Source organism: Tamandua tetradactyla, chromosome 5, assembly GCF_023851605.1.
Source record: "Tamandua tetradactyla isolate mTamTet1 chromosome 5, mTamTet1.pri, whole genome shotgun sequence".
Taxonomy (NCBI): Eukaryota; Metazoa; Chordata; class Mammalia; order Pilosa; family Myrmecophagidae; genus Tamandua; species Tamandua tetradactyla.
This window is the reverse complement of record NC_135331.1, coordinates 177,519,223-177,545,819: the sequence shown is the minus strand read 5'-3', so window position 1 is coordinate 177,545,819 and position 26,597 is coordinate 177,519,223. Positions and strand designations below refer to the sequence as shown.

The following is a 26,597-nucleotide window of genomic DNA, read 5'->3' as shown; positions in this document are numbered from 1 at the left end:
CATTCCTTGGTCATTGTAGCCTTAGGTTACCTCCATCACTTCCATAGTTCTTCATAATATGCTTTCATAGCAGTTTTTTTGTTTTACCAATTTTAGACATTGTCTGTTGCATTCCCCTTGTAATCTCCAACTCACTCACCCTTCCTCCTTCTAATATGGTAATAACTCAGTTTATATTAAATTAAAATCAGAATTTATAAATTGTGTCTGTAATAATTGCTCACTGCTGATTTTATTTCCTATCTTGAAAAGCTTTTAAAAATTTTTCCTTGACTTAATATGTTGGCTTTCATTTCACTATTTGGCTTCATCATTATCTTATGTTTTTCCAAACCTTTCACTTGTCTTATCTGAGGCCCTCCTTATTCCTGGAGACCTCCTTGCTTCAAGGTGGAATATTTGCCTTCTAGATTTCCTTCACATTTGTTGTCATGTAGCATTTTTTCACTGTTTTCTTATGTTAGAGCCTGGATTTTTCCTGGATTCCTAGTTTTCTTCCTTTTTTTTGGATTGCTCCTTTTTGTTTGAGCACTTTGTTCTTTTTTTTTCTAAGAAAGGATACCTGATCCTTAATTCTTTAATGAAAATTTGGGTAGCTGTGTTGGAAATTAAATATTATTTTTACATCAAATGGAGTTTTTACTGTGTTGACATCTAGCAGTCAGTTTTACTATTGAGAAGTAAGATGCCATCTGATACTCATTCCTTTTTAAATACTTTACTTTGTTGTTCTTGTTTAGAAGCTTTTTGGCTCTTCTCTTTTCCCTAATACTATGAAATTTCACTGTTGGGTGCAGGGCTTGGATTCACTTTGTTGGGTATATGTTTTTCCTTTGAATCTGGAATTTTGTAAATTGTAAGATCTGAATTAGTAAACGCTTAAGAGCTTGAATGTTGGAGTCATCCTGCCTACATTTGATTGGAGCTTTCATATTTACTAGCTGTGTATGACCTAACTAGTATGTATCTTATTTCTACCATTGATAAAATAAGACATTGATGATAACTGTCAAAAGCTGAGTTGAACTGAGAGATCTCACAGGTGTCAAAAGTAGCCAATTAAAACAGTCATGTCAAAATGAAAATAATAGTCTAATCTTTAATCACTCTGATTAACTCAGAGAAAAAGCACACTTCCCTATTCTGTTTTCCCCATGGAATGGCTCCATCAGTGAGGGTCTTATGGGTTAGTGAGGATGTGAGGGGTCTTCTCATAAAATTGCACTGCAGGTTAAATGAGATGAAACTTCTCAAGTTCTGAGAACTGTGACTATCCATTGTAAGAGCTCAGAAGTTAGCTGTTATTTTTTGAAAATTAAGATCTTTATTCTTCTTACTTTTCTTTCTGGGATTGCTATTAGTTGGCCACTAAACCTCTTTCACCTTTTAACTTTATGTGTCCTATTTATTTTTTTATCTTTGTCTTATATTTTGCTTTTTAGATTTATTGAACTTCTCCCAGCTTCTCTATTGAAACTTTGACTTAATAGTCATACTTTTAATTTTTAAAGGGTAATTTCATAATGTTATATTTTATATGGTGGCAATATTTTTTTTCCTAGAATTTTCTTTCTATTCCCTGAATATTTCTTTTTCCTTAATTTTAATTTGTTTTTATGTCTGTTTATTTTAGTCTTTTCCATTTTGAAGGCTTTTTTCTAACTTTTGTAAATCCTTAGTTGTCCATTAATTCACGGAGTGAGGTATGAAGTACTAAAAAGCTGCTTGGAAGCACTGAATGCTGAAGAAACTTGGAAATTTAAGATTAACACACTTTAAGAAGTCTTATTTGGGAGCTTGGTTGGACAATTCTCAAATTTTAGTGCAATCCTCAGAAATCATTCAGAAAAGAGTTCTCCACTTTCCCTGGTAGAGCTCCAACATTGATGGAGGGGGAAATTGAGGGATGATTTAGCTTCTTTATGCAAAATTTTCATTTCTTATTTTCAGCCCCTCTGCTGGTCTTCCAAGTACTTGGTGCTTCTAAGCTTTTATCCTGTGTGGGGGTTTGTGAGACAAATTGTGTTTATTTTCTTTCCATTCACTTTTGTGATTCCTCTGTCCTGCTTTCCATTTTCTAAAAATCTGTTGCAGTTTCTAATCTGTTCCTGTTATCTTTGTCCATGAGTATTTAAATTGTTATTTCTTCCGATATTGTGCTGTTGGGTTTTCAAGAGGGAATACATAGGGGCTTGTAATCATCTTTAATGGGACTGTACCTTTAAGTTTCATGACTTGATATTTTCTGTTTGTTCCTAAGTAACTTAACAAGTGTTTTACATCATTTTGCCATGTTAATTGATTAGATTCAGATGTAAAAATATTTCTTACATTTTGACTATAAAAACTAATGGTGTGTATACAGTAACTTTCTTGGGTTATTTAAACTTAAAGGACTATTTTAATGGCTTCTAAATTTATTCCTACTTTTTTTTCTTTTTGCAAATTTGTCTACATTGTAATTGTTAGAATTCTTAGGGAAAGGAAAATTGCTTCTTATAATACCTGGTGTATCCTTCTTCTTTCTTGATACCTTAAATGGTTTAATCTTTTGGTTAACCTTATTTTTAATATGTTCTGAATTTGTTTTCCAGTTACTGAAATGCTTTCCTTTTGCTCACTACATGGAATACATCATCTAGGGTCCTATTCAAATTCCAAATCTAAAATTGACATACAGTAAAACTGCTAACCTATAAGCACTGTTCCTATTTCTAAACAGTTTATACAGGTTTATTTGAGCACTTAAAATTCAGTAATCAGTTTTAAGTTATAAACATTAAATTTGCTGAGGCTAAAATTAGCAACCATACTTGTGTATGTTTTAGAAATTTTATTGTCAAGAAAGATGAGGACAGATTTTTGCTGTAGTTTGAAATGACAAAGGTATTATTTGTTTTAAGCTATACCTTACATTTAAAAATAGTTATTTAGATAAAGATATGGGTATGTACATGTTTTTCTATGATCTTTATAAATAGTCTTGTGTGTCTTTGAAATTTTAGAGAGCTGAAAGGAAAAATATTCAGGATATTTTTGATAGCTGTGAATGACTGCTAGGGAATAAAAGTTAGAAGTCAGTTTCAAACTGATCATCAAATTTAGAGACTTTAGAATAAAAGGTATGCCCCATATTATATCTAAGTGTCATAATGTAACAAGGATGGCTTTCATTTGCTAATCATGGGTATTTTATACGTCAGAAAATTTCATACCTTTAGATTGGTCATGTACCTTATTATGAATAGTTATTTAAATAGTTACTTCCTTCACAAAAATGACAGTTTTCCAGAAAAATAATAAAAATGTATATTGGATTTATTTTCTTTCTTAGGGAAAAATGACTAGAAAAAAATAGTTCTAAGCTGATAGTTTTGTTGGCATTATTTGATAATTCTATTGATGAAAACATTTAAAAATCATTGTCTAAATAATCCATTTTGTCATTTTTGTATAGGTGTCATATTGTTGATTTTCACAAATCGACTGGTCCTTTGGGTACACACCCTCGCTTATTTGAGTGGATATTGAACTATTATTCCTCAGAGGAGGAAGGAACCCCAAAGGTAGTTTGTACATCTAAGCCTCCTATTTATCTGCAGCATCAAGGTTAGTAGAGCTCAAAGATAATAATGCTACTGATAATTGGTTGGCTTTTGCTTTAGGGACAACTAAGAGTGTGATAATTTGAGATGGCCATCAGAGGCAGTGGGGGGAGGGCGGATTTGATATTGGTCTGTCTATCTTATTTTCAGAGTTTCACTATCATTACAGTATATTCTGAGTAATGTAGAATAATACCCTGTATGTTCAGCACATTTTGTATTGCAGTTTTCTTTGCCTGGTTCATCATTCCCTTACTCTTCATCCTTTACCTTCTTCATGTATTTTTTCAGTGAAGACTTCCCTCACTACGCTATTTAAAATTCCAACTCTTTATTCCAAATCCCCAGTGTTGGCATTTCTTATCCTTCTTCCCTACCATTTGTTTCTTCATCTGATATAACATCCATTTCACTTACTTACCTTATTTATAGGATATCTCTTAAGTTACATGAAGACATTTATGTTTCTCTGTTTTGCTTACTGCTTTGTCAGTACTGCTTAGACTAGTGCCTGGCATCTAGGCACTGGATAAATCCTGTTGAGTGGATGTTCTGGGTCAGTAGGAATAAGGAGAAGTAAATGTTAGGAGTATCATTGTTTAGGAAAACAAGCAATAATAGACTAAGCCTTCCCCTATGGTAATACTAGTATATGTAAATTTACTTCTGTTTACCTTTTGGGAAACAGAGTTTTAATTCTAGGGCAGATAAATTTCACATCCTTTTGCCTGAGATAATTTGAATAAGAGGGATTAAGAGATTAGGAAAGAAAAAGTAAAATAGAGTAGAAGTAGAACTTTTTTTAATGAAGCCGTTAGAAAAATAAAGTTGAAGGAAAAAAACCTGAATACTAAGAAGTAAAATTAAACTCTTGTATTTTCAGAGTGAAAGAGTTCAGATATGTGTCAGAAGAACTGACAATGACATTCTGTTCATTAAGTTGCCATGGATGTGGGAGAGAATGTTGAGAAACCTTTTTTTGCTATGTTAATTAAGTAAACAGATTACCCAGAACTTTTGTTCTAACTTTATTTAAAAATAACTACAGATTCACAGACTAAAACATTTTCCCATTTAATATATTGAAGTTAACTGCGTCTCCAGGATTAAGGTGGGTCCAGAATAACAATCAATACAGCACTGAACATTTGGATAGAATAATGACAAATAAGTGTATCTAAGTATGCATAATAAAAAAAAATGAATTTATAATATCATGGCACTGCAGAGGATTTTATAAAATTTCTGGTAAGCAAAGAATAAATGGAAACATTTAAGGTGTATAAAATTTTAACCTTTTGCTTTCCTTTTAGTGATTTTTTTATGAAAAATCATTAATGGCTTCTTTTAGCTCAGTTTACTTACTTTTACTGATAAGGCCTGACTTCTGGAAGCTGTTTCTCTTAGTTAAGAGAGAAACTATACTGTACTTTAATTGGGCACCTGGTGGATGCCTATGACTAACTGGATGACTGGTTTTGTTCATAAGCTATAGTCATAAAGACTAGGCTATGTTTAGAAGCCATATATATAAAAATATATATGCACACTAAATTTACATATATATATAATATATATCAACTTTTATATATGGGTAGAGATATAGAAACATATGCCATATATTTAGCTGTTATTATTCTATTTTTTTGATAGGTCATAGTCGAACAGTTGTTGGAATTGAAGAGAGAAAAAACCGAACATTGTGTTTACTAATATTTGATCCAGGATGTCCTTCTCGAGAAATGCAAAAACTATTAAAACAAGATATTGAGGCTAACAGTCTCAAGCAGCTTAGGAGATTTGTAGGAAATTTAAAACATAAGCAGTACCAGATATTGGCAATAGAGGGTGTTCTTTCTCCAGAAGAGAAGGTTGTGAGTATTGACATATTTATTATGTGAATCTTGAAAGGATTGAATTTAGAGTTTAAAATTTTTAGTTTAAATCAATGCTGTAGCTTTATATTTCAGAACACCTTATCCTATTTCATTAAGTTGGTAAAAACATTTTTTTGTTTTTGTTATTTAATTTCTGGAACAGGCATCTTGAAATCCTAATGATTTTTAATTACTTTATTCAGAGCTTCATAACTGAATTTAATTTTATAATATTTAATTTAACATTTAATAGCAAGTGAGTAGCGAGTAATGGCAATATATAATGGTAAGTAAAGCTTACTTAATCCAGTGATATCAAGCTCACACTGACCTTAATTACTGTTTATTAAAATGTGAGTGCCAGGGGCTTTATGCACTGGGACTTATTGAGTATACACAGTTCTAGAATTAATTAAGTGGTGCATTATAGAAAAATATTTAAGAATTTAAAGGCTTCCACTTGGTATGAACTGACAAAATGTGATGGCATATCAGATTTCGAAATGCACAAGCCACAGAATCTGTTTTTAAAAAAATGCCCCTACTTCACGTTGCTTTCTTTCTCTTGAAAGAGAAAAGAATCAGAGGACTAGAGAGGAACAGGATCATGGGAAAAGGACTAAAATTGTTTTCACTGAGAAATACAATTAGAGTAATTTTTCAGCCTTGTAACTTGGGATATAAAGGCAAGCATTGTTTATAAGACTCTCTTCAACTTATTATGATACATTAAGGGTTTCTTTGCAGTGATTTAAATGCCAAACTTGAATTAATTTTGTTTATCCTGTCATTCATTTGGCGAGACACAGGTTAATTCCAGATTTTGTATTTTCACATTAGAATAATTAATATATATTCTAATTAATGACTTCTAGCTTCCACAATTAACAGTTTGTTTTTTTAATTCCTTTTCAAGGCCAGGAGACAGGCTTCTCAAATCTTTACAGCTGAGAAGATTCCTTGAAGAATTAAGCATTTCATGACTGTGGAATTATACTTTTTTTCTAAATTCAGTTATTAAACTCCTTAGTACAAATTATGAATCTGAATTTTCCAAATACTCAACTCAACTTGTAATATGATTTCATTTCTAAAATGTCTGTTATATTCATTAAATTTTATCTTAATATTTCATTGCTTAGTAATTATGTCAATAAAATGTCTTATTTGCATTGTAGGTTTTTCTTTTACTTATTAATGTTTCAGAAAATTTTTTTAAAAAATTATAGCCGTCATATATGCCTGAGAGGGCACATCTCATTGGCATGAATCATGTAAATCTCCTGGGACAGAGGCAGTTAGTTCCTCAAAAGGAAATCAAGGTAGATGAAGAAATGGATATTAAGCAGCAAGTGTTTACCATGAAAAAATTAAGAAGTAATCTACTTGTATGAAATTTTATAAATTTTAGTTGTACTTCAAGAATGAAGTAATATTGCCCAATTGGAAATTCTGAAAACCACCCTTTTTAATATTCTCCTATTTTTCAGACTGGTAACCAGTTTTCTACTCCTCATGCAGTTGTTCCATTTCATACTACCATTATCTCTTACCTAGATAATGGTGGTAGTCTGCCTTACCTCCCTGCATCAAGTCTGGATCTTCTGGCAATCCATACTCCAGACTGAAGCCAAAACATTCTAAAATACAAAGGTGATTTTGTAACTTTCTAGTTTAATCCTCTTCGTTGCTTGTGACTACTATCCTAATATCCAACATAATATGGCCCTGAACTCCCCAGTATCACCACTCCTTTCATCTAGTAATTGACTTATGTACTGGTGCTGCGTGGAACACTTCTTCCCATACTATTTTATCCTGGTGCACTTAGAAGTGCTTCTTGAACTGCTCAAATCTGGATTAAGTGTATCTTCTAAGGCATTACAAGCAGTGTTACTCCAAGCGTAGATCAGATCTGTGAACTGCTTGCCAGCTTGTGATGAGATAAGTACAGTAATTTAGAAATGCTGCAATTATTTTGTTTCATGAAACTAATGGTCTGCAGTAAATGGAAAAAAAATTAGTCCTTCATCACAGAGTATGCAAAACACCATTTGTACTATGGTATATTTGTAGCACAATGCTTGCTAAATTACAGTCTATTCTAATTTTCTATTTATCTTTTTTAATTCACTCCTTGAATGTGAGTTTTCTAATTCCAAGGTAATGTCTAGTTTTTAGTGGTAGCCTCAGGGTGCCTTACACATATGGGCTTAAAAGTACCTTTTGAGTGAATGAAAATAACTACTAATTTTAGAGAAACAGTGGTAGAGAATGTTAAGTCTGAGGTATCTGGTTATCCCAGCTAATCATCTATATGCAATTATTTTTTCCCAGTCACTTAGTTTTTATAAGGATGAAAGAAGAGTCAGATTAGAGAAGTAACAAGTAAAAAATATAAAAGTTTGAGTCTTTGAGCAAATCATAGAACTGTGAACCCTCTTCCCAGGGGGGAAAAAGATGAATATACACAAAATTTACTCACAGTAGCACAGCCTTGTTAAGAATTCATGCTGTACTTCGGTGGTTATCAAAATTTCTGTTCTCAGTAGTCCTTGATGCTCAAAAAATTTTAAGATCCCCAAGGAGCTGTAGTGGGTTTTATCTTTTGATATTTTCCAAATTAGAAACTAAATCTGAGACACTTTTAAACGTAAGAACAGACAAGCACATACTGTATTCGCCATCACAGCAATGATGTAATCACGTCAGTTAGCCTCTGGAAAATCCATTGAGTGTCTGTCTATAAGCATGTATTGATAGTTCCACATAAGAAATTCCAAACTTGAATAGGTGCTGATCCAATTTATGATCAGTCTTATAATCAATCCTCATAAACTGGGCTAGTTTTATTCTTGTTAGTCATCATCATCATCATCATCATCATCTTCATCTTCCTCACTTTCTTCTTTTCTCTCAGCTGCATGTAGAGCTTCTTGTGCAGCCTGGAAAGTCTGCTCTTCTTCGACACTGGGGTCATCCATTTCTGTAATTTCCGGTCCACTGGGGTACTCTTGATAAACTTGCGGTAGAACCGGGGGTGTATAGTTGTCTGGACTGTACTTATGGCCCCAACCTATGTAGAAATTTTCAAACTTTCTGTAAGTTAAAAAAAAAAAATCTTTTTAGCTTTCCAGTAAGACGAATTGACCCTCTGTAATAACAAAGTATTTGGAGTTTGTCATAGGCCCATACATTTTTAAAATAATCCATTTTAAATGTTAGAGGTGAAATAATAATTTTAGCACGGGGACTTATTTTGATTCAATCTTATTTATGTTGGTTATGAAAACCATGAGGGTAGACTTTCAAACTTTGTCCTTCACCTAGACCACAAGTAAAAAGCCTTTGATTACTATTTATTTTAGAAAGAGAAAAAAATACTGAGTTAAAGAGTTACTACTTTTGCAGAGTAAAAAAAAAAAAATTTTAAGTTAGTAGCTGGAGACACCCTAATCAAGATGGCAGAGTGAGAAGCTTCAGGGCTGTCCCCACATGAAACCTGTGAATAACCAGCAAGAACTGGCAGAAACATTTTCCTCAAAGCTCCAGAAAATAGTTATAGGCATATAGAAACAGGGTGACCACTGAATCAAGAAAAAGGCCACTTAAAAGCAGCAATAAAGGCTTGGCTGGCCTTTCCCCACTCATCACTGGCTTGGCATGGAGCCAACCTGCACGTCTGGTTTGGACTTCTGGTTCTGGTTCTAGAAGGAGAAGAGTAACTGTTGTGCACATACCAAGAGTATGTATGTCTGGCACAATCATATGGATAACAGCCTCAGGAACTGGACCAGGATATCCTTCACATGCTCACCAACCCCGAACTTGCCCCATGTGTAGAAGACTTTACTGTGAGAAAGCAACAATGTCATGGCTTCCTGGGACATGGGATTGCTGGTTCTTAAGACAGGCAGTGCAGTGCCTGGACCATGAGGAAACATTCCTACGGAAGAGGAGGCATTTGGAACTGATGGCCTGGCAAAGGAGATGTAAAGCATTAGAAAACATCAGTGAAGAGGCTCTGACCTGAGACACTGCAGACAGACTTTTGAAGAATGGCCCCAAATATATTCAAATAGCTAAAGGAAAACATGGCAAAGCACTAAAGAAAATAAGGAAAGCAATAGAGGAACACAAAGGGAATATCAATAGAGAGATGGAAATTATGAAAGGGAACCAAACAGTGCCAAAGTCCACAATAACAAAAATAAAAAATTCCCTGGCAGAGTTTAGCAGATTGGAACTGGTAGAAGAAAGAATCAGTGAACTTAAAGATTATTGAAATCATCCAGCTTGAGCAGAAGAATGAAAAGCGAACAGACCCTGAGGAACCTTTGGGATGGCATCAAGCATACCGATATATGCATTGTGGGAGTCTCAGCAGGAAAGGAAAGAGAGAAAGGGGCAGAGAGAATATTTAAAAAATAATGATTGAGGGCGGGCCGCGGTGGCTCAGCGGGCAAAGTGCTTGCCTGCTATGCCGGAGGACCTCGGTTCGATTCCCGGCCCCAGCCCATGTAACAAAAACGGAGAAACAGAATACAATAAAACAAGAAAATGTTTAAAAGATGTTTCCCTTTCTTCCTTCCTTCCTTCCTTCTATCCTTCCTTCCTTCTCTCTGTCTTTCCTTTAAAAAAAAAAAAAAAAATAATGATTGAAAACTTCCCAAATTCAACACAAGACATATACACATCCAAGACACTCAGTGAACCCCAAATAGGATAAACCCAAATAGGTCCACAGCAAACCTTATCATACTCAAGCTGTTTCATGCCAAAATAGGGAATTCTGAAAGCCAAGCGAGAGAAGCAATGTGTTATACATAAAGGAACATCAATATGGTTAAGTGTCTGTCTCTTTTCAGAAACAATGGAGGCTAGAAGGTAGTGGGGTGACATATTTATAAGTGCTGAAAGCAAAAAATCTCGAACCAAGAATCCTATATCAAGCAAAACTGTCTTTTAAAACTTAGGAGGTAATTAACATATTCTCAGATAATAGCTGAGGGAGTTTGTCACTGCTAAACCAGCCCTACAAGATTCGCTAAAAGAGCACTGGTTGAAAAGAAAAAATAGACAATAGATTGAGGCTGCCTAAAGAAATAAATATCCCTAGTAAGGCTAACCACATGGGTAAATATAAATGCCAGTACGATTGTAGTTTTGGGTTATAACTCCACTTTTTGCTTCTTACAGGATCGAAAAGGCAGATGCATAAAGTATGATACATTAGGGGGTTTGGACTTATAAACACGTCATTTATAACAAGGACTACATAAAGTTAGGGTACGAAAGAGTATAGGAACATAGTTTTGTGCACTGTTGAAGTTAAATTGGTATCAAAGCAGATTAGATTAATTAAATATTAAACATACGCCCCACGGTATCTACAACAAAGAAATAGAGAATATGCAAGCTCACAGAGACAGAAATTAGAGGCCAGGTTGCAGGAGCAGGGGAAGGGAGAATGAGGAATTAATGTGCAATGGGTGTTGGCTTTCTGGTTGATAGAAGAGCTTGGGTAGTGGAAGGATGTAAGGGCACTGCAACATTGGGAGTGTGGTTAATTTGGAGTTGAAATGGAAGAGTGTATGTTGATTATATGTTCCCACAATTAAAATAAGGAAAAGAGCAATAAAGAGAGAATGATAATTAAATACAACACAAGATCCTGGATGGGATTTAACAAGGGAAGAGAAAAGGCTCAAAAGTTTATTATTGTGACATATGAAGAAATAGGAATATGGACTGTGAGCTTTATATCAATGTTAATTTTCTTGAACTGGATTAACTTCACTGAAAGTGGCTATGTAAGCAAATATCCTTGTTCTTAGGAAAAGTACATGGTAATATTATGTGTTTATGGAGCATGATGTATACAACCTACAGTCAAATATTCAGGAAATGGAATGATAGATATTTAGATAGGTACATGGATGGATAGAATGATATGGCAAATATGTCAAAATTTTAAAATTCATGGATCTGAGTATCTGGAGCTGTTGGTCATGGGTGGCATAGGCATATGTTGGAGTTCCCTATATGGGATTTGTATTATTTTTGTAACTATCCTATACATTTGAAAGTATTTCAAAATAATAAGTAAAAAAAAAAGGTCACTAACCAAGCAACTCTGAGTTAGTAGGTAAGACGTGAAAATTAAAGACAAATGGAAGTGTATGTTCTAGGTGAGGATAAAGGCACATTTAGGATCTAAATTGAACCTAATTACCTTGATGGTGATAGATTAAATAATACATATTTTTAGATTATCTTTATCAAAATGTCAAACAGAAATAATCTAAGGTTTAAACCAATTTAATCACTGCCTAGAATTACCCCCACTAATCCAATGACATGAATTAAGTCAATTATTCAAATAATCATATACAAAAAAAAAAAACAATTTTTAACTCAATTGTAATTCAGTTGAAAGGGAAGAAGCTGAATTACTCTAATTTCCTGAATTTGATGCTTTACTGTATGATACAGATATTTTTATAAATCTTATGCCATAGCCTGACATAGCAAGCAGGAGTTTAAAGGATAGTAGCTTAACATTTCAGTGATAATTTTAATTTCCAGAGCTTGAATAGTCACAATAATGGCTTCACAAGTGGCCAAATACTTACCTGCCATTGGAAAAGGTATATGCTCCAGGCCAAAGGTTGGATCGAAGGACTGCAATAGCATATTGAGGAATGAGAGTTGAGGATAGCCGTGTTGTCCAAGGGGGTATATTTTGAATCTCTATAAACCAAAGAGGAATAATTTAAAATACTTTTTTGTTAGTATTTTAAAAGCTTAAATATTAGATAGACAAGAATCTACTGTGTAACGGAAAATTTGTATTAATCTTTAACAAAAATGAAACACCCAAACACATGATATAGAAAAGTTAGAATGTCAGCAGCTTCTTAAAATCAGAAGAGTATGAATATACTTGAACAATGAAATATGTATGTATACATGTATGTATATTTGTGTATATTCTCCATTTGTGCAACACAGACAAGAAGCCTTATTAAGGGAGAGGAGGCCTATTGGCAGAGAAGTTATATTTGATAACCAAGTAAGAGGGTAAATAGTTTTTATGAAAGAGAAATGGTTACAAGCACAAATTCTTCAAAAACTGAATCGGATGGTAGTGGTGGTAGCACAATATTATGAATATAATTATCAGCACTGAATTATGTATTTGAATGTGATTTAAAGCTACATTCTTTACTCCCCACCATCCCAGAACTCATGAAGGGGAAAGGGTTTAGAACCTTGACCCTTGACACTTTTAAGAGGTTTCTAACTCCCATATATTAACCATATTATACTCAACAGTTTATGTCTGTGTGATTACAATTGTACAAAATTACCTAAATCTTCAGAGATTGGTGTCAAAAGAGGAGGCCCCACTTCTTGTTCTGTGTAGTCAGCTTCTTCTTTTTCTTCTTTTTCTTCATCTTCTTCCTCTTCTTCTTCCTCACTTTTTTGTATGGGGTTAAACCAGTTGCAGCGACCCTGGTAGTGAATGTTGCAAGATTTAGGAGTCTGTTTAAAGGACCTTAAAATCTCAGGATATGCACTTGAATTGAAGCAATTATAAGCATGATTCAAACAGTTGCACGGTATAAGAATTTAATCAATTATTCCTTTACTCAATATAAATTTGACAATAGCTTTTCAATCTACATTATTCCAAGCAAAAGATTGTATCATTTATTTCAAGAATTTAATAGCTTGAAGTTACAGAATATTTATGTTTTAAAACTAGAACCTTAATGAAAAGTTAATGCATTTTACCAGTTAAAAAATGATTTATCTGAAAGAGATAAAGTACTGTTATTATTATTAACAATAATAAAGCAAACTGGTACTAAGGTTAGGTATAGAGGCTGGGGGCTGCGGTTTCTTATTTAATTCTCTCATGTGTAGATGTCTAAGAGTATCTCTTCTCTAGAGCAAGGATTTTCTACCTGCAGATGGGGTGGTATGTGGTGGCTAAGACCAGGACCTGGATCCATTCTGCCTGGCTCACCTCTGGCCTTGGCACTTATTTGCTATATTTCCTTTGGCACATTTTCTAGACTTTTTGCCTGAATTTCCTCAGCTGCAAAATAAGGAAAATAATGTTCTGTCTCTGGTGGGGTTGTTAGGATTAAAGGAGCTAATGTACAACGTGCTATAAACAGCACCTGGCACAATAGGTGCTATATAAGTATTATATAGCCCTTTTGGTTTATTTTTGTTTCATTATTCTTGGCATAAAAATTCCATTAGTGCTAGTGTATCATAGATAAAGAATAAAAGAACCATTTCTAAATGAATAAACCCATTTACATTTAACACATAAAAATAATTTCACAACACAAAAATCTATATCCTTTAATAAAAAAATCTATATCCTTACGTAGGTTTTCAAATGCTCCATATAAGTGCTTATTATATTTTCCATTTGAAAATAAAATCTGTTAGAAAATCCCTGGTCCATACTATTTGGCAATTATAGTATTCTGTTTTTACTTGATTTTTTTTAATGTTCTTTTTCTCTGTCTAGAGTCAGAAGGGCTTCATTTTGTTTATCTTTGTGCATTAAAGAGAGAATTTAATAAATATTTGCTAATCAACAGATAAATGGATAAATGGAGAATTGCAAAACCCCTACCTGAGGGAGAATGTGTTGTACATGATGAACCCAATTGGATAGGGATTCCACTAAATCAATCACTTGGATACCTTCAAAATCAGGGTTCTCCTCAAAGCTATCTCGGCCACCTTCTGCTTCCTCCTCCTCCTCTCCCTCCTCTTCAGCAAACTGATAGAAACCAAGAGGGCTGACGTGGGTCCCTGCTGAAATTCTGGCTATTTGTGCTCGTAAGTAATTGCTCTCATTTCCTGGGAAAGGTGGATAACTTATTATGGGGGCATCCAATCGTCCAGTGAAATATTTCTTGATTTTTCTTGCAATAACAATTTGTGCAGGTGTAACTGCTGGTAATTTCATCCATGGTCTTCCTGGTTCATTACAAACAAAATAGACATATTTGTTGGCACCTGTTCTATTTTCTTCTTTTGGTATAGGCTGTGAAGCTTTGTAAAAGGACTTTGGTAATTCATCTTCCTCATCCTCATCAGCTTCACTTTCTTCATTGTCTCTCTCTTCAGCCACATCTTCCTCTTCCACCTCCTCTTCATCTTCCCCCTCACGAAATTCCACTTCAGCTACTATGTAATTCATCTCTACACCCAAGATCTTGCCCCAGAAACGACATCTGTGAATCGGGTGGGTGTCAGTAAGCTGTTTGAGACCAAGAAATATGCGGTAAGTCTCATCTGTGCCCAAACCAACTCCAGCTTGTTCAAAATAGAAAGCTGACTCCATCACATTTGGAAGAGCATTTTCTGCCTGGAAATACAAATGTAGTTAAATTTTATTCAAATGGTTGCTTCCATTTTCTTTTTAAAAATATTTTGATATTAACTCTATTTTCTCTCTCTACCATTTCTTTAACAATTTTTTTTGAAGATTTAGAATAAATTCCCATTCTGATAATTCCTCGATTTCAATTCCTCTCTCATTCCTTATAAATGTAGCTTCTTTCATTGTGTTTTATACTCTTCCTTTGTAATAATTGCCTGGTTTTATGTTTATATCTTAGGCAGAGAGAATTTAATAGCCACTATTAACAATAATCATTAACACTCATTTATATAAAAATATTAAAGTGACCCCTTTTACTATCCTGAAATAAAATCTGTAGATAATATAACCTACTTACACATATTAATTCAGTGAAAAGTAAATATGGCACTATATTTATTTTTTTCAAATAAAACAGTTTTTTCTACATGAAATCATCTCTATTTTTGCACTGATCAAATGGGTTTGCAATAATTGTATTGCCTCATTCACCAGACTGCAAGTAAAGGCCAGAAAAATCTCTTTCATGTGCGTATCTCAGTACTTGTCATGTATTAGGTAGTCACAGATGTTTTTAAATGAGTGGGTGAATGAATAAATGAAAGCTGGAAACTAAACACAGGAATTCTAGTGTGGTTGAAGACAAAAATAGAAATATGAACATTCTATGGGTGTAAGTCCAGGACAGAGTTGGTCATGTAGCTCACATTTCAATGCTTCCAAATCTGGCCTGCGTGGTTCTTGCATCCTTTCACACCTTTTAATCTTCACCTGATGATTTAGCTTGTCAAGACTCTAAAACCAACCCTAGAGTTTATTAGGAAGAATTTATGGATGAACTCCTTAAACATTAAGGGGCCCATTCTCATGATCAAAGCAGCTTATTTGTGTTCTCACCGCATACCCTAGTTTTAGAATGCATATTCCCACCTTGTAAGACTATGCCTGATCAGTAGCCCAATGCCCCATTCTTCTGAGTCCAGCTCCTGTTTGTTCAACTTCTCTGGGATCATCTGCCTACTGCTGTTTGCTCCCAGACACAACATCACTGTATGTAGCTACATAACCAAATGTGTCCTTGCTGAAGCAGCCTGATGTCAACTTCCTGACACCTTCATTAGTTCCCTCTGAGCATTCTGGATAAGGGGTCAAATTGCCAAGCCCTAGAGGATGTACCCACTGTTTGGTTCCCATCTATTATTCCTGACCTAACTCTAAACCCTTTACTAATAAAACCTTACCCAAAACATTAAATTTGCAAGTATATATAGCCAATTTAAGTAATATAGTGGTAGTAGGACATGACACTCAGGGAATGTGTATATATTACAAGCATACATGCATTCAGAAAATAATATAATATTCTGTTTCAAAATGTTTGGAGCTAACCTTTCTGTGATGAAACAAATTTTATTCTCTAGATAAAGCTTTCTTTTCCTCTGTCACAATCATATTTCCACAATTTCCCTATAGAGAGTAAAGACATATTTTATTTCTCGTATTGTGTATGCCCCATTGACATAAAATACATAATACCAAGACATAATATGCATACTATAAAGACATATATGAAGAGCTTGTCTTGGAATAGAAGGCAAATAACATTAGAAGCACTTCTATTTTTTTCTAGTAATTAAAGAGAAAAAATATGCAATTTAATTTAAAGCTTAATTATTAATTATTTGATATTCATTAACTCATTCAACAACTATTTCACAAGCAACAGCTATAAAGCCCAGATCTGCACTGGACAACTTGGACAATATAAGTAGTAGAAATCGTTTTCTCAGATATAAAGGAGCTTAGCCCAACAAGCATACAACAAATAATTAAAGGCCTATAAAATATTAAAACACATATGAAAAAAAAAGAAACCCCTAAATAAAGAAATGAGTGGTATGAAATTAGGTTGATTGGAGAAGGCTTATAGAGACAAGAAAAAATAAAGTGGAAATACAGGATAGGAAGCTATAAAACACAGTTGGTATGAAATTAAAACCAAATCCTACTCATGTCCAATAAAACCCTAAAATTTAACTTTTCAGATTTATAGTGGTGACTTACTATTTCGTCTTCCAGTTCTTGGTCAGCTCCTTCCAAATTTTCCTGGAGAAAAAGAGCCTTTTGCTTCTCTGCTATTTCATATGTTGGAAGCATCTCAGTCTCATTTTGCAATGTATCTAATTTTTTCCTAAAATGTGCCACTTTCACATCTTGGCTAATATTTTCAATAATGTCAACAGCATTTTCAGGACGCTCATCTAAAATCTTGGTCAGCATGGAAGTAAGATGATCATACCTACCCATAACAGAAAATTCCAGAGAATATCCATGTTAAGAACATTTGAAGATTTGTTTCATGCAGACTTTATTAGTTGTTTTTCAGGGAACATCAAGAATTTGTAGCCCTCAGAGATACTAAGTGAATAAAAACATAAGGTAACTTCTACTGCCAGAAAGGATCTCTTCTAGCATTTTCCTTAGTAAAATTCCTCCAATATATGAATATTTTAATTTATTAGAAAAAAACATACTCTAGTAAGATACATATTTATTCTGTATCAGGTACATTTTCACAATTTATCTCTGAGCTTGAAATCTTTGTTATGTACTTTAAAGTGATTATTATCTTTCATTCTTTTACCTTAACTTCTTTCCCATTCCCTCCCCCTACCCTCACCATCCAATTTCATTTCTAAATCCTATTAATTCTTTATCTTCATGATGTGTTCTTCTCTTTCCCAGTTCCTAAGCCAATTGTCTACTTCCTTCGTTTATAGATGATAAGAAATATATTTCCCATTGCAACTCCAACACACACATCTCTGAAAGAAAAGTGTCATCAAATACTACTCACCTTTACTTAAATATAATAACACTAATATTTTAGTTCTCTTCTATGAAGAACACTCCCCTTGCTATTTATTTAATGCTTGAACTAGTAAATTAGCTGTCTTTAACTTCTCATTAATTCATTACGTACAACACATAAGTGCAATGTGTGCTTTTTCAACCAGTTTTACAATGTGAAATAACCATTTAAGAGCCCAAAATGTCTATAAATCTGTATTCATGGTAAATAGGGTCTCCTCTCTTCAAGATGTAAGCTTTCATAAATTGCCTCTGGTGGACATGCATTGTATCTCTCCAGAAATTAAGCTGGAAAGATCCTTCCTTCCTCCTTTCCTCCCTCCCTCCCTCCCTTCTTTCCTTCCCTTCTTCCTTCTTTCTTTCCTTTGTAATAGAGAATTTGTGTATTTGCAGAACCATCATGCATGTAATATAGGATTCCCATATACCACCCCACAACCATCAATTGTGGATCATTTGTTACAATTGAGTATAGCACATTTTTATAATTGTACATGGTTTCACTTAGAGCTCATTGTGTAGTGTAATTCCATGGATTTTTTACTTTTTATTTTGTTACCACATATACATTCTAATATTTCCTCCTTTAATAATATTCAGATATATATTCACTGCTGTTAATTACGTTCACAATGTTGTGCTATCATCACCACCATCCACTACGTAAGCATTTCCATCATTCCAAATAGAAACCTTGTACATTTTAAGCCTTAATTTCGCACTCCCTATCCCCACCCCAATGAAAACCTCTGCCCCAGGGAGGGAATTCCACTAAATATCCCTTTTATTCAATTTCTAAGAACTACCTGGCAGTTTTTGTTCAGGCTATTCCTAGTTGTGTCTCATCTACGTCATTTCTGTGAGGAAATAATTTAAAGTCCTATTTGTCCTCAGTGCATTAGTACTACTGAAGTCATTACTGAAAATCATTCTTTCTAATTTTAGAATGGGTTTTTTTGGGGATGACTGATATGTTACTATATAATTGTGTGCATTACATATTTCCTATTTCAGCAGCTTTCTTAGATTCTTTCATGGTAATATTAGGGATTTTATATTTTGTATGGCTCCATCAAAATTATGATTATTAACATTATAATTATTACCTACTTACAAAATAGATACTCAATAATTGCCTACTTTTCTATCAATTGATCCAACCTATTACTTTGTTTTTTTCTTTAATGTCTGTATTCATCTAATGGACTTCAGGAATATCAAAGAAAATATGTAGGTTATGTAGGCAGTTAAAAATATTACATGTGCATAAAAAAGAAATTAAAAAAATATTACATGTGCATAAATTATCATTCTTTCCCCAAAATGTTGCTTTTCTTGTAAATGTAAAGAAATTTTATGACTAGGAATTTGTTTAAAATTTCAAAGACCCTTAATATCTTGTTGAATTTGAAACTCATGGAGAAGCATCCAGACTAAAAATATTTTTGCTAATGTCACAGTAGCTGAACTTGTTACTGGAGTATTTGGTTCCAATAGGACATGAAAAACATCAACTCAAGCATTTAAATTCTAAATTCCAAAGTTCTAAAATTCTAAATTTTAGTTTTACCTCCCAGGTTTCAATATACTGCCTATGTGTGTTTTATGCACAATTTTACAGACCAAATATTTTATATATGTTTTAACAAATTCCACACTTGAAAATACCTTCATATAAAATTATGAAATATATTTTTAAATTTTAACTCAGAACTATAGTTTTTTACAGTTTGATGGGATTTCTAATTGGTTTTAATTGAATGGCAGAAAAGATAGATTTCTTTTTTGTCAGCTTTTTTTTCAGTTTTACAAAAGTCAATATCAAATCCTATAGTTTAATCAAGCATTGTTTTAATTGCAGCAAAATAGCTTTTATGGCTGTCAAATGAAATATACATATAAAATGTGGAGATAAAGTCATCCTTTACTAATCAATTTTAACCTGCATGCTCTAAAGTACTTAGGGGATTTCAGTGACTATTATGGAAGATATCCATTTACTGTCTCTGAGACAGCATTTGGAAATAAATTTAGAGATTTAAGTTACATTAGTTATAAAATAATTCAGTAAAGGACATTTTCTCATTTTATATTTTTGTATTCAAGTTTTAAATTGTTAATGTATTTTAAAGTATTTGTAATGAGCTCTTTTGTAGTTTTTACCAAGCCTGTAAATCCATGCTTGTCAGGGCATTAAATAACTAGAAGTTTATATTAGATATTGAAGTAGAATCCATTAATGAATAGCAAATCACATACCTGCAGTTCAAGAACATTTTGATTTAAAACAATAACCTGTAAATACTATTTTTAATTTTCCAACTTTGGGTTTGGTAAAAGATTTCTTGCATCAAATATGAATTGTTTTTTTATTCTTTAGATGCTAAAACTGTATCTCATGCTTCTAAAATTCCTATTAACAGCTGCGAGCATTTTCTTTGTACTCAGTAATCACTCAATTAATGTTTATTGATTAATCAGGAGGCACCTCAGCAGAATATAAGAATGGAACAAGATTCAAAAGATCTGGACTCATAGTCCCTAAGCTGCCTGCATTTCTTTGTGCTCTCTCTCTCTCTTTCCCTCTCTCTCTAAATAAAAGGCTGATAGTTTTGTGATAGGCACTAAGTATACAGTGGTGTACAAAAACAAAACAGACATCGTCTCTGCCCTCTGGGGACCTGCAGTCTAGTGGGAAAGTCAGACATTAAAAAAGTAAACCTATAAAATTATGAATGGCATTAAGTGCTATGAAGGAAAAGGACAGAATGATGTAATAGAGTTCTGTGGAAGCTGAGTTCTGAAGGATAAGGAGCCAGCCAGGCAAAGAATTAGGAAGACATAGGATGGCTCCTGGGCAGAGTGAACAGTGGGAACGGAAAGAGGCCCTGCAGCTGGAGCATGGTGATGGAGAGAAAGGTAGGAGTCCGTGAGTGCTGGCAGCCAGTGTAATCTCGAGCAAATTAATTAAATTCTCTATGACTCAGTCCCCTCTTTTGAAAAACAAATGCATTTTATTAGGTGTTTTTGGAGGTCTTTCCTAGCCCCAAATATCTGTGATTATGAAACCCTGTGATTATGAAACCCTGGAAGTAAGAATTATGTGATTATGAAACCCTGGAAGTAAGAATCTCTAGAAATCTATACTCAGTCATAAGTGAGGAATTAAAGCCATAATGGATTGCCAGCACATACCTGAACCATTAGTTATTGACTTCTATATGAGATCTGGAAAAAAACAGATTCTGTTCTGGGTGGTTTGTGGGGTGACCAATTGTCCTGGTTTGTCCGGGACTGAGGGTGCAAAAACTTTTACAGATTAAACTGGGGACATCCCAGGAAACCAGAATGTTTGTCAACCCCAACACCGGCCCAAAAACTAAAAACCAAGTCATTCAAGGACTAGAATGCTTAGACTGGCAACCTGAGCTCTCTATTACTAGCAGACGTTTATTTTTTTACAAGGACCTTGGAGAGCTGCTTAGACTTCACTTTCTTTAGTGTCTGTTCTCAGCTTCAGATTCCGTAATTCCTAGGTTTTATTCCTGGGTGAGAAGTTTCCTAGGTCCTGTGATACAAAGAGATATTAAGTGACAAACTCTATTTTACTAATACAATCTTTCCAAACATATTTCCATGCACCTACAGAAACACACCTTTTTATACAGGGTTACTCCTACCCCTTCTTGCTTTGCGCAACTCTTCCCCCCTTTTCTCTCTAAGACTTACAAATTCAAGCTCGACTTGCTACTGGACTTCAACAGGTAAGCCTTAGCATTCTGAACGGCAATCTCAAGCACGCTGGGGGCTGCTTCAGAGATCCCAGGCTCAGGCTGCTCCAGAGTATAGTTGCTATTTGAGTCTTCCTCCTGAAAAATGTCAAATCTCAGCTCCTTTTGTATAGACTTGTAGCTCGCATCTTTTAGTACATACAGGTGAGGGTTTAATTGCTGCATCTGTTCAAAGGCTTTTCTCTCTGGTTGTCCTTTATCACGTGTTTGCTCCCAATGATCTGAGTGAGGTGTCCCAGCTGCAGGATTCACACTAGTGCTCCTGTCTGACTCTGAATGCGCTGGTGCTGCTGGGTCCTGTCTGGGCAGAGCCAGGGGCGGGCTGGCGGAGGGTGCCTGACGAGGGAGAGGCGGGGGCGATGCGGCTGGTCCTAGAAGGTCCTCCGAGGATGGGCAGGCTCTAGACTGCGGGCTCCGAGGCGGGCTGCTACTGGGCTGGGGTCCTGTTTCCGGCCCCAGCTCTGACTCCAACGGTTCAGATGACCCATGCTCAGGATCTTGGGAGGAAGCGACTGTCATTTCTTCCCCTGGGGGCCCTGCGTCCTCCGCTTCGTGGTTCTTCTCTTGCTTCAGGGAGTCGTCCATTGGAAGGAGTCTGGAGAAAAAGTTCTGGTTGAAGGAAGCGTATAAATACGGAGGGAGGAGACGCTGGGCAGTCACTTTGTAAGGTCTCACTTGCGATTTCTGAGCGGAGGTTGCCCTGCAGGTTGCGGCGTCGTATCTCCATAACAACCGCGGGCGGGGTCCCTCTTAGAAAAACAAGACACGCCAGTTGCCAGGCTTCTAGGGAGGAGACGAGGAAGATGAAGATCTTAGACTTGTGATTTGGTGGAGCGCATGCTCGTCTTGCTGGAGCACCCAATCCGCCCTGCAGCAAACCATCTGGACTGGAAACCCGGAAACTCCTCACTTCGCGCGACCTATTGTAGGAGCAGCCGCGACCCCGCTCGGGAGGACTTTGGGGGTCTGAGAGTTTCATCAAGGGAGCGGTGCCTGCGGAGTGCGTTCTGTGGTAGGGGAGAGACAATGCAAAGCATTTATGGGGCGCGTGGGGAAAGGGGAGGAGTAAAAAGGAGGGAGGAGTGCGAAGGGACAGAGAAGAGAATGAATTGAATGAATTTGGGGGAAGCTTTCTGCTTAGCACTCTCTTGCCTGGTGTGCCTGAGGGGCTCCAAAGAGAATGGCCTTTTGGAGCAGACTTGAAATTTCCCCACTTTCCCTTTTCCCAGTCGCCTATAATGGCAATGGCTGCAGGTGACATCGATCTACCCGTCCTGTAGCGAGGGAATCTTGGTCAAGGAGGTGGCTAGAGGACTCCAGTATGAGGACAGAGAGAGCCGGAAGTTCACACCTAGAGCGCAAAGAAGATACTGTATCTGAACCAAACTTCGGAGACGTTTTGGAGGATAAATGAAGTCTCGATTTTTGCTTTGTCCTCATATGAAATCTGGACGTGAGTAGGTAGCATATACTCTTTAAGGAGATGGCAATATAAAAGTTTACCATAAATAAATTGACAGTCCTGCATTACCTGTTTTCTAATAATTTACTGGCATAATATAATATTTATTTGATGGTATAAATATTAATTTACAATTTTGCCATAATTTCCAGTCATGATTTTTAATGTTTATTCATATTATGCAGTCTCCAACATAAAGATGGTATAGAGAATTGGACCACATCTGGCTTTGACAAAAGCACAACTTATTCAAAGTCCTTAACATTAACCTGGTCTGTATTTCTCTTTGTCTTTAATATATATATATATATATGTATGTGTGTGTGTGTGTAAATATATATACGTATATATATATTTGCAAACACATCTCTCTCTCTCTTTTTATTTTTTACATAAACCAACTTACATTTGGTATTTCATACTTGACATTGATGTGGTTTCCAATAAACAAGAAGTTGGCCATAAATTCTAACTACAAAGAAGAACATAAAACTTGTCTTCTTCCTCCAGTTTTGCTGGGGATTCAATAATTTGATGAAAGCTGTGGATCTTTACCTCTCCCCAAAACACAGGTGCATGTACCCCGAAAATGTTGCATATAATTTCTGCAGGGAATTTCTGGCAGGAATAGACTCAAGGACAAAATGGAAGATAAACTAGAATCATATTTGGGAATTTTTGTAACTATTGCAAGGGCTGAAGTAGTTAGCATTTTTCCTTACTCTTTTCCCTTATGAGCGGCATGATACAGTAGAGGCTTTCCTCTTGGAAAGTCAAGCCAGAGCAGGTGGTGAGGCCAGGAGAAAGGTGGCATGAAAAAACAGGCATAGAATTCGCTTAAACTCTTTACTTTAGGGGAGAAGAGCAACTGGAAGGTTCTGAAGTGACACATGCACATAAACATCCTAAGAAAATGCCCAGTCATTATTCCTGCTTCATTTTTAGCCAAATGCTCTAGTTTGTCTTTGATTATAGGAATCCTTCAGTTTCTTTCCATCATTTTTTGGATAAAAGCCAAAGCTTGTATCATGTACTGTCAGTATAAAATTATTTCACTTTTCAATTTCATCTTAAATCACTTTTCTTTCTCTTTCTGCAATCCAATCACCCTGATTTTTTGTTGTTTCTCAAATTTCCATGAGCTTTTTACCTTAGAGTCATTGTACATGCTGTTTCCTTTGCCTGCAATGTTTTCCTGTGTTCTTTCATTTTGTTCTTTTCCTCTTGGAAACCTTCTCTGATCACAAAGACCACCCCAGTTTCCCTTGTTATGTGCTGTCATAGCACCCTGAACTTTTCATTCATATCATGTATTACATTCTCCTGGTGTCTATGCCTTGAGTTATAGCCTGTGTGTTTCTAGTTAAATATGGAACATTGGTCTTAGCTAATTAGGTGATTTCATTCACAGTAATTGACTGAGGAATGATAAATTCCCCAGTCAGAGCCCATGAAATACACTGAGATTTTTGGCTGGGCATGCTGGGATAAAGACTATTGTTCTTGTTGAATTTTTCTACCTGAAGTTATGCTGCCTATTTATTATCTGCAAACTTTCCCATTATGATATCAAGATTTTTGCCAGTAAGGCTTGATACTCCAAAAGAACTGTGGAAGTCAGCTTGACAAGTAGGAGGAGGGAAACATCTTTTTTTTTTTTTTTTTTTTTTTTTTATTAACGGAAAGAAAAAAAAGAAATTAACACAACGTTTAGAAATCATACCATTCTACATATGCACTCAGTAATTCTTAACATCATCACATAGTTGCATGATCATTGTTTCTTAGTACATTTGCATCAGTTTAGAGGAACTAGCAACACAACAGAAAAAGATATAAAATGTTAATATAAAGAAAAGAAATAAAAGTAGTAGTAATAGTAAAAAACAACAACAACAAACAAACCAACAAGCAAACAAAAACAAAAAAAAAAACCCTATAGCTCAGATGCAGCTTCATTCAGTATTTTAACATGATTACTTTACAATTAGGTATTATTGTGCTGTCCATTTTTGAGTTTTTGTATCTAGTCCTGTTGCACAATCTGTATCCCTTCAGCTTCAATTACCCATTGTCTTACCCTGTTTCTAACTCCTGCTGAACTCTGTTACCAATGACATATTTCAAGTTTATTCTCGAATGTCCATTCACAACAGTGGGACCATACAGTATTTGTCCTTTAGTTTTTGGCTGGATTCACTCAGCATAATATTCTCTAGGTCCATCCATGTTATTACATGGTTCACAAGTTTATCTTGTCTTAAAGCTGCATAATATTCCATCGTATGTATATACCACAGTTTGTTTAGCCACTCTTCTGTTGATGGAGATTTTGGCTGTTTCCATCTCTTTGCAATTGTAAATAACGCTGCTATAAACATTGGTGTGCAAATGTCCGTTTGTGTCTTTGCCCTTAAGTCCTTTGAGTAGATACCTAGCAGTGGTATTGCTGGGTCGTATGGCAATTCTATATTCAGCTTTTTGAGGAACCGCCAAACTGCCTTCCACAGTGGTTGCACCCTTTGACATTCCCACCAACAGTGAATAAGTGTGCCTCTTTCTCCGCATCCTCTCCAGCACTTGTCATTTTCTGTTTTGTTGATAATGGCCATTCTGGTGGGTGTGAGATGATATCTCATTGTGGTTTTGATTTGCATTTCTCTAATGGCCAGGGACATTGAGCATCTCTTCATGTGCCTCTTGGCCATCCGTAATTCTTCTTCTGGTAGGTGTCTGTTTAAGTCTTTTTCCCATTTTGTAATTGGGTTGGCTGTCTTTTTGTTGTTGAGTTGAATAATCTCTTTATAAATTCTGGATACTAGACCTTTATCTGATATGTCGTTTCCAAATATTGTCTCCCACTGTGTAGGCTGTCTTTCTACTTTCTTGATGAAGTTCTCTGATGCACAAAAGTGTTTAATTTTGAGGAGCTCCCATTTATTTATTTCCTTCTTCAGTGTTCTTGCTTTAGGTTTAAGGTCCATAAAACCACCTCCAGTTGTAAGATCCATAAGATATCTCCCAACATTTTCCTCTATCTGTTTTATGGTCTTAGACCTAATGTTTAGATCTTTGATCCATTTTGAGTTAACTTTTGTATAGGGTGTGAGAGATGGGTCTTTTTTCATTCTTTTGCATATGGATATCCAGTTCTCTAGGCACCATTTATTGAAGAGACTGCTCTGTCCCAGGTGAGTTGGCTTGACTGCCTTATCAAAGATCAAATGTCCATAGATGAGAGGGTCTATATCTGAGCACTCTATTCGATTCCATTGGTCGATATATCTATCTTTATGCCAATACCATGCTGTTTTGACCACTGTGGCTTCATAGTATGCCTTAAAGTCAGGCAGCGCGAGACCTCCAGCTTCGTTTTTTTTCCTCAAGATGTTTTTAGCAATTCGGGGCACCCTGCCCTTCCAGATAAATTTGCTTATTGGTTTTTCTATTTCTGAAAAATAAGTTGTTGGGATTTTGATTGGTATTGCATTGAATCTGTAAATCAATTTAGGTAGGATTGACATCTTAACTATATTTAGTCTTCCAATCCATGAACACGGTATGCCCTTCCAT

General features: G+C 35.2%; 2 protein-coding genes and 1 long non-coding RNA gene across 13 annotated transcripts in view; 2 read left to right on the top strand and 1 right to left on the bottom strand.

Moving 5' to 3' along the window:
• Window positions 1-6,695, top strand: part of ZUP1 (zinc finger containing ubiquitin peptidase 1) — a 43,663-nt gene extending 36,968 nt beyond the window's left edge. For 5 of the 6 annotated variants that reach the window (XM_077162737.1, XM_077162735.1, XM_077162736.1 and 2 more), the window contains exons 8-10: window positions 3,458-3,609; window positions 5,259-5,479; window positions 6,399-6,695. In XM_077162737.1, the coding sequence (XP_077018852.1) occupies window positions 3,458-3,609; window positions 5,259-5,479; window positions 6,399-6,446 (421 nt within the window). In that variant the 3' untranslated portion in view covers window positions 6,447-6,695. Of the gene's footprint in view, window positions 1-3,457; window positions 4,717-5,258; window positions 5,480-6,398 lie in introns of those variants that run through there. The other variant, XR_013176380.1, reaches the window with a different exon arrangement.
• Window positions 1,835-22,553, bottom strand: RSPH4A (radial spoke head component 4A). 2 transcript variants are annotated; one of them, XM_077162729.1, is made up of 6 exons: window positions 21,501-22,553; window positions 16,965-17,199; window positions 14,145-14,885; window positions 12,856-13,000; window positions 12,118-12,235; window positions 1,835-8,581 (listed from the first exon to the last, which is right to left on the bottom strand). In XM_077162729.1, exons 1-6 carry the CDS (start codon window positions 22,145-22,147, stop codon window positions 8,341-8,343), a joined length of 2,127 nt encoding a protein of 708 aa, XP_077018844.1. In that variant the 5' UTR covers window positions 22,148-22,553; the 3' UTR covers window positions 1,835-8,340. The 2 variants fall into 2 exon arrangements, with proteins under 2 accessions (XP_077018844.1, XP_077018845.1); XM_077162730.1 differs by lacking the exon at window positions 12,856-13,000 and having other exon boundaries at window positions 8,443-8,581.
• Window positions 21,929-26,597, top strand: part of LOC143685116 (uncharacterized) — a 99,652-nt gene continuing 94,983 nt past the window's right edge. For 4 of the 5 annotated variants that reach the window (XR_013176384.1, XR_013176383.1, XR_013176382.1 and 1 more), the window contains exons 1-2: window positions 21,929-22,574; window positions 22,792-23,019. This is a non-coding gene — a long non-coding RNA (uncharacterized LOC143685116). The remainder of the gene's footprint in view (window positions 22,575-22,791; window positions 23,020-26,597) is intronic. The other variant, XR_013176385.1, reaches the window with a different exon arrangement.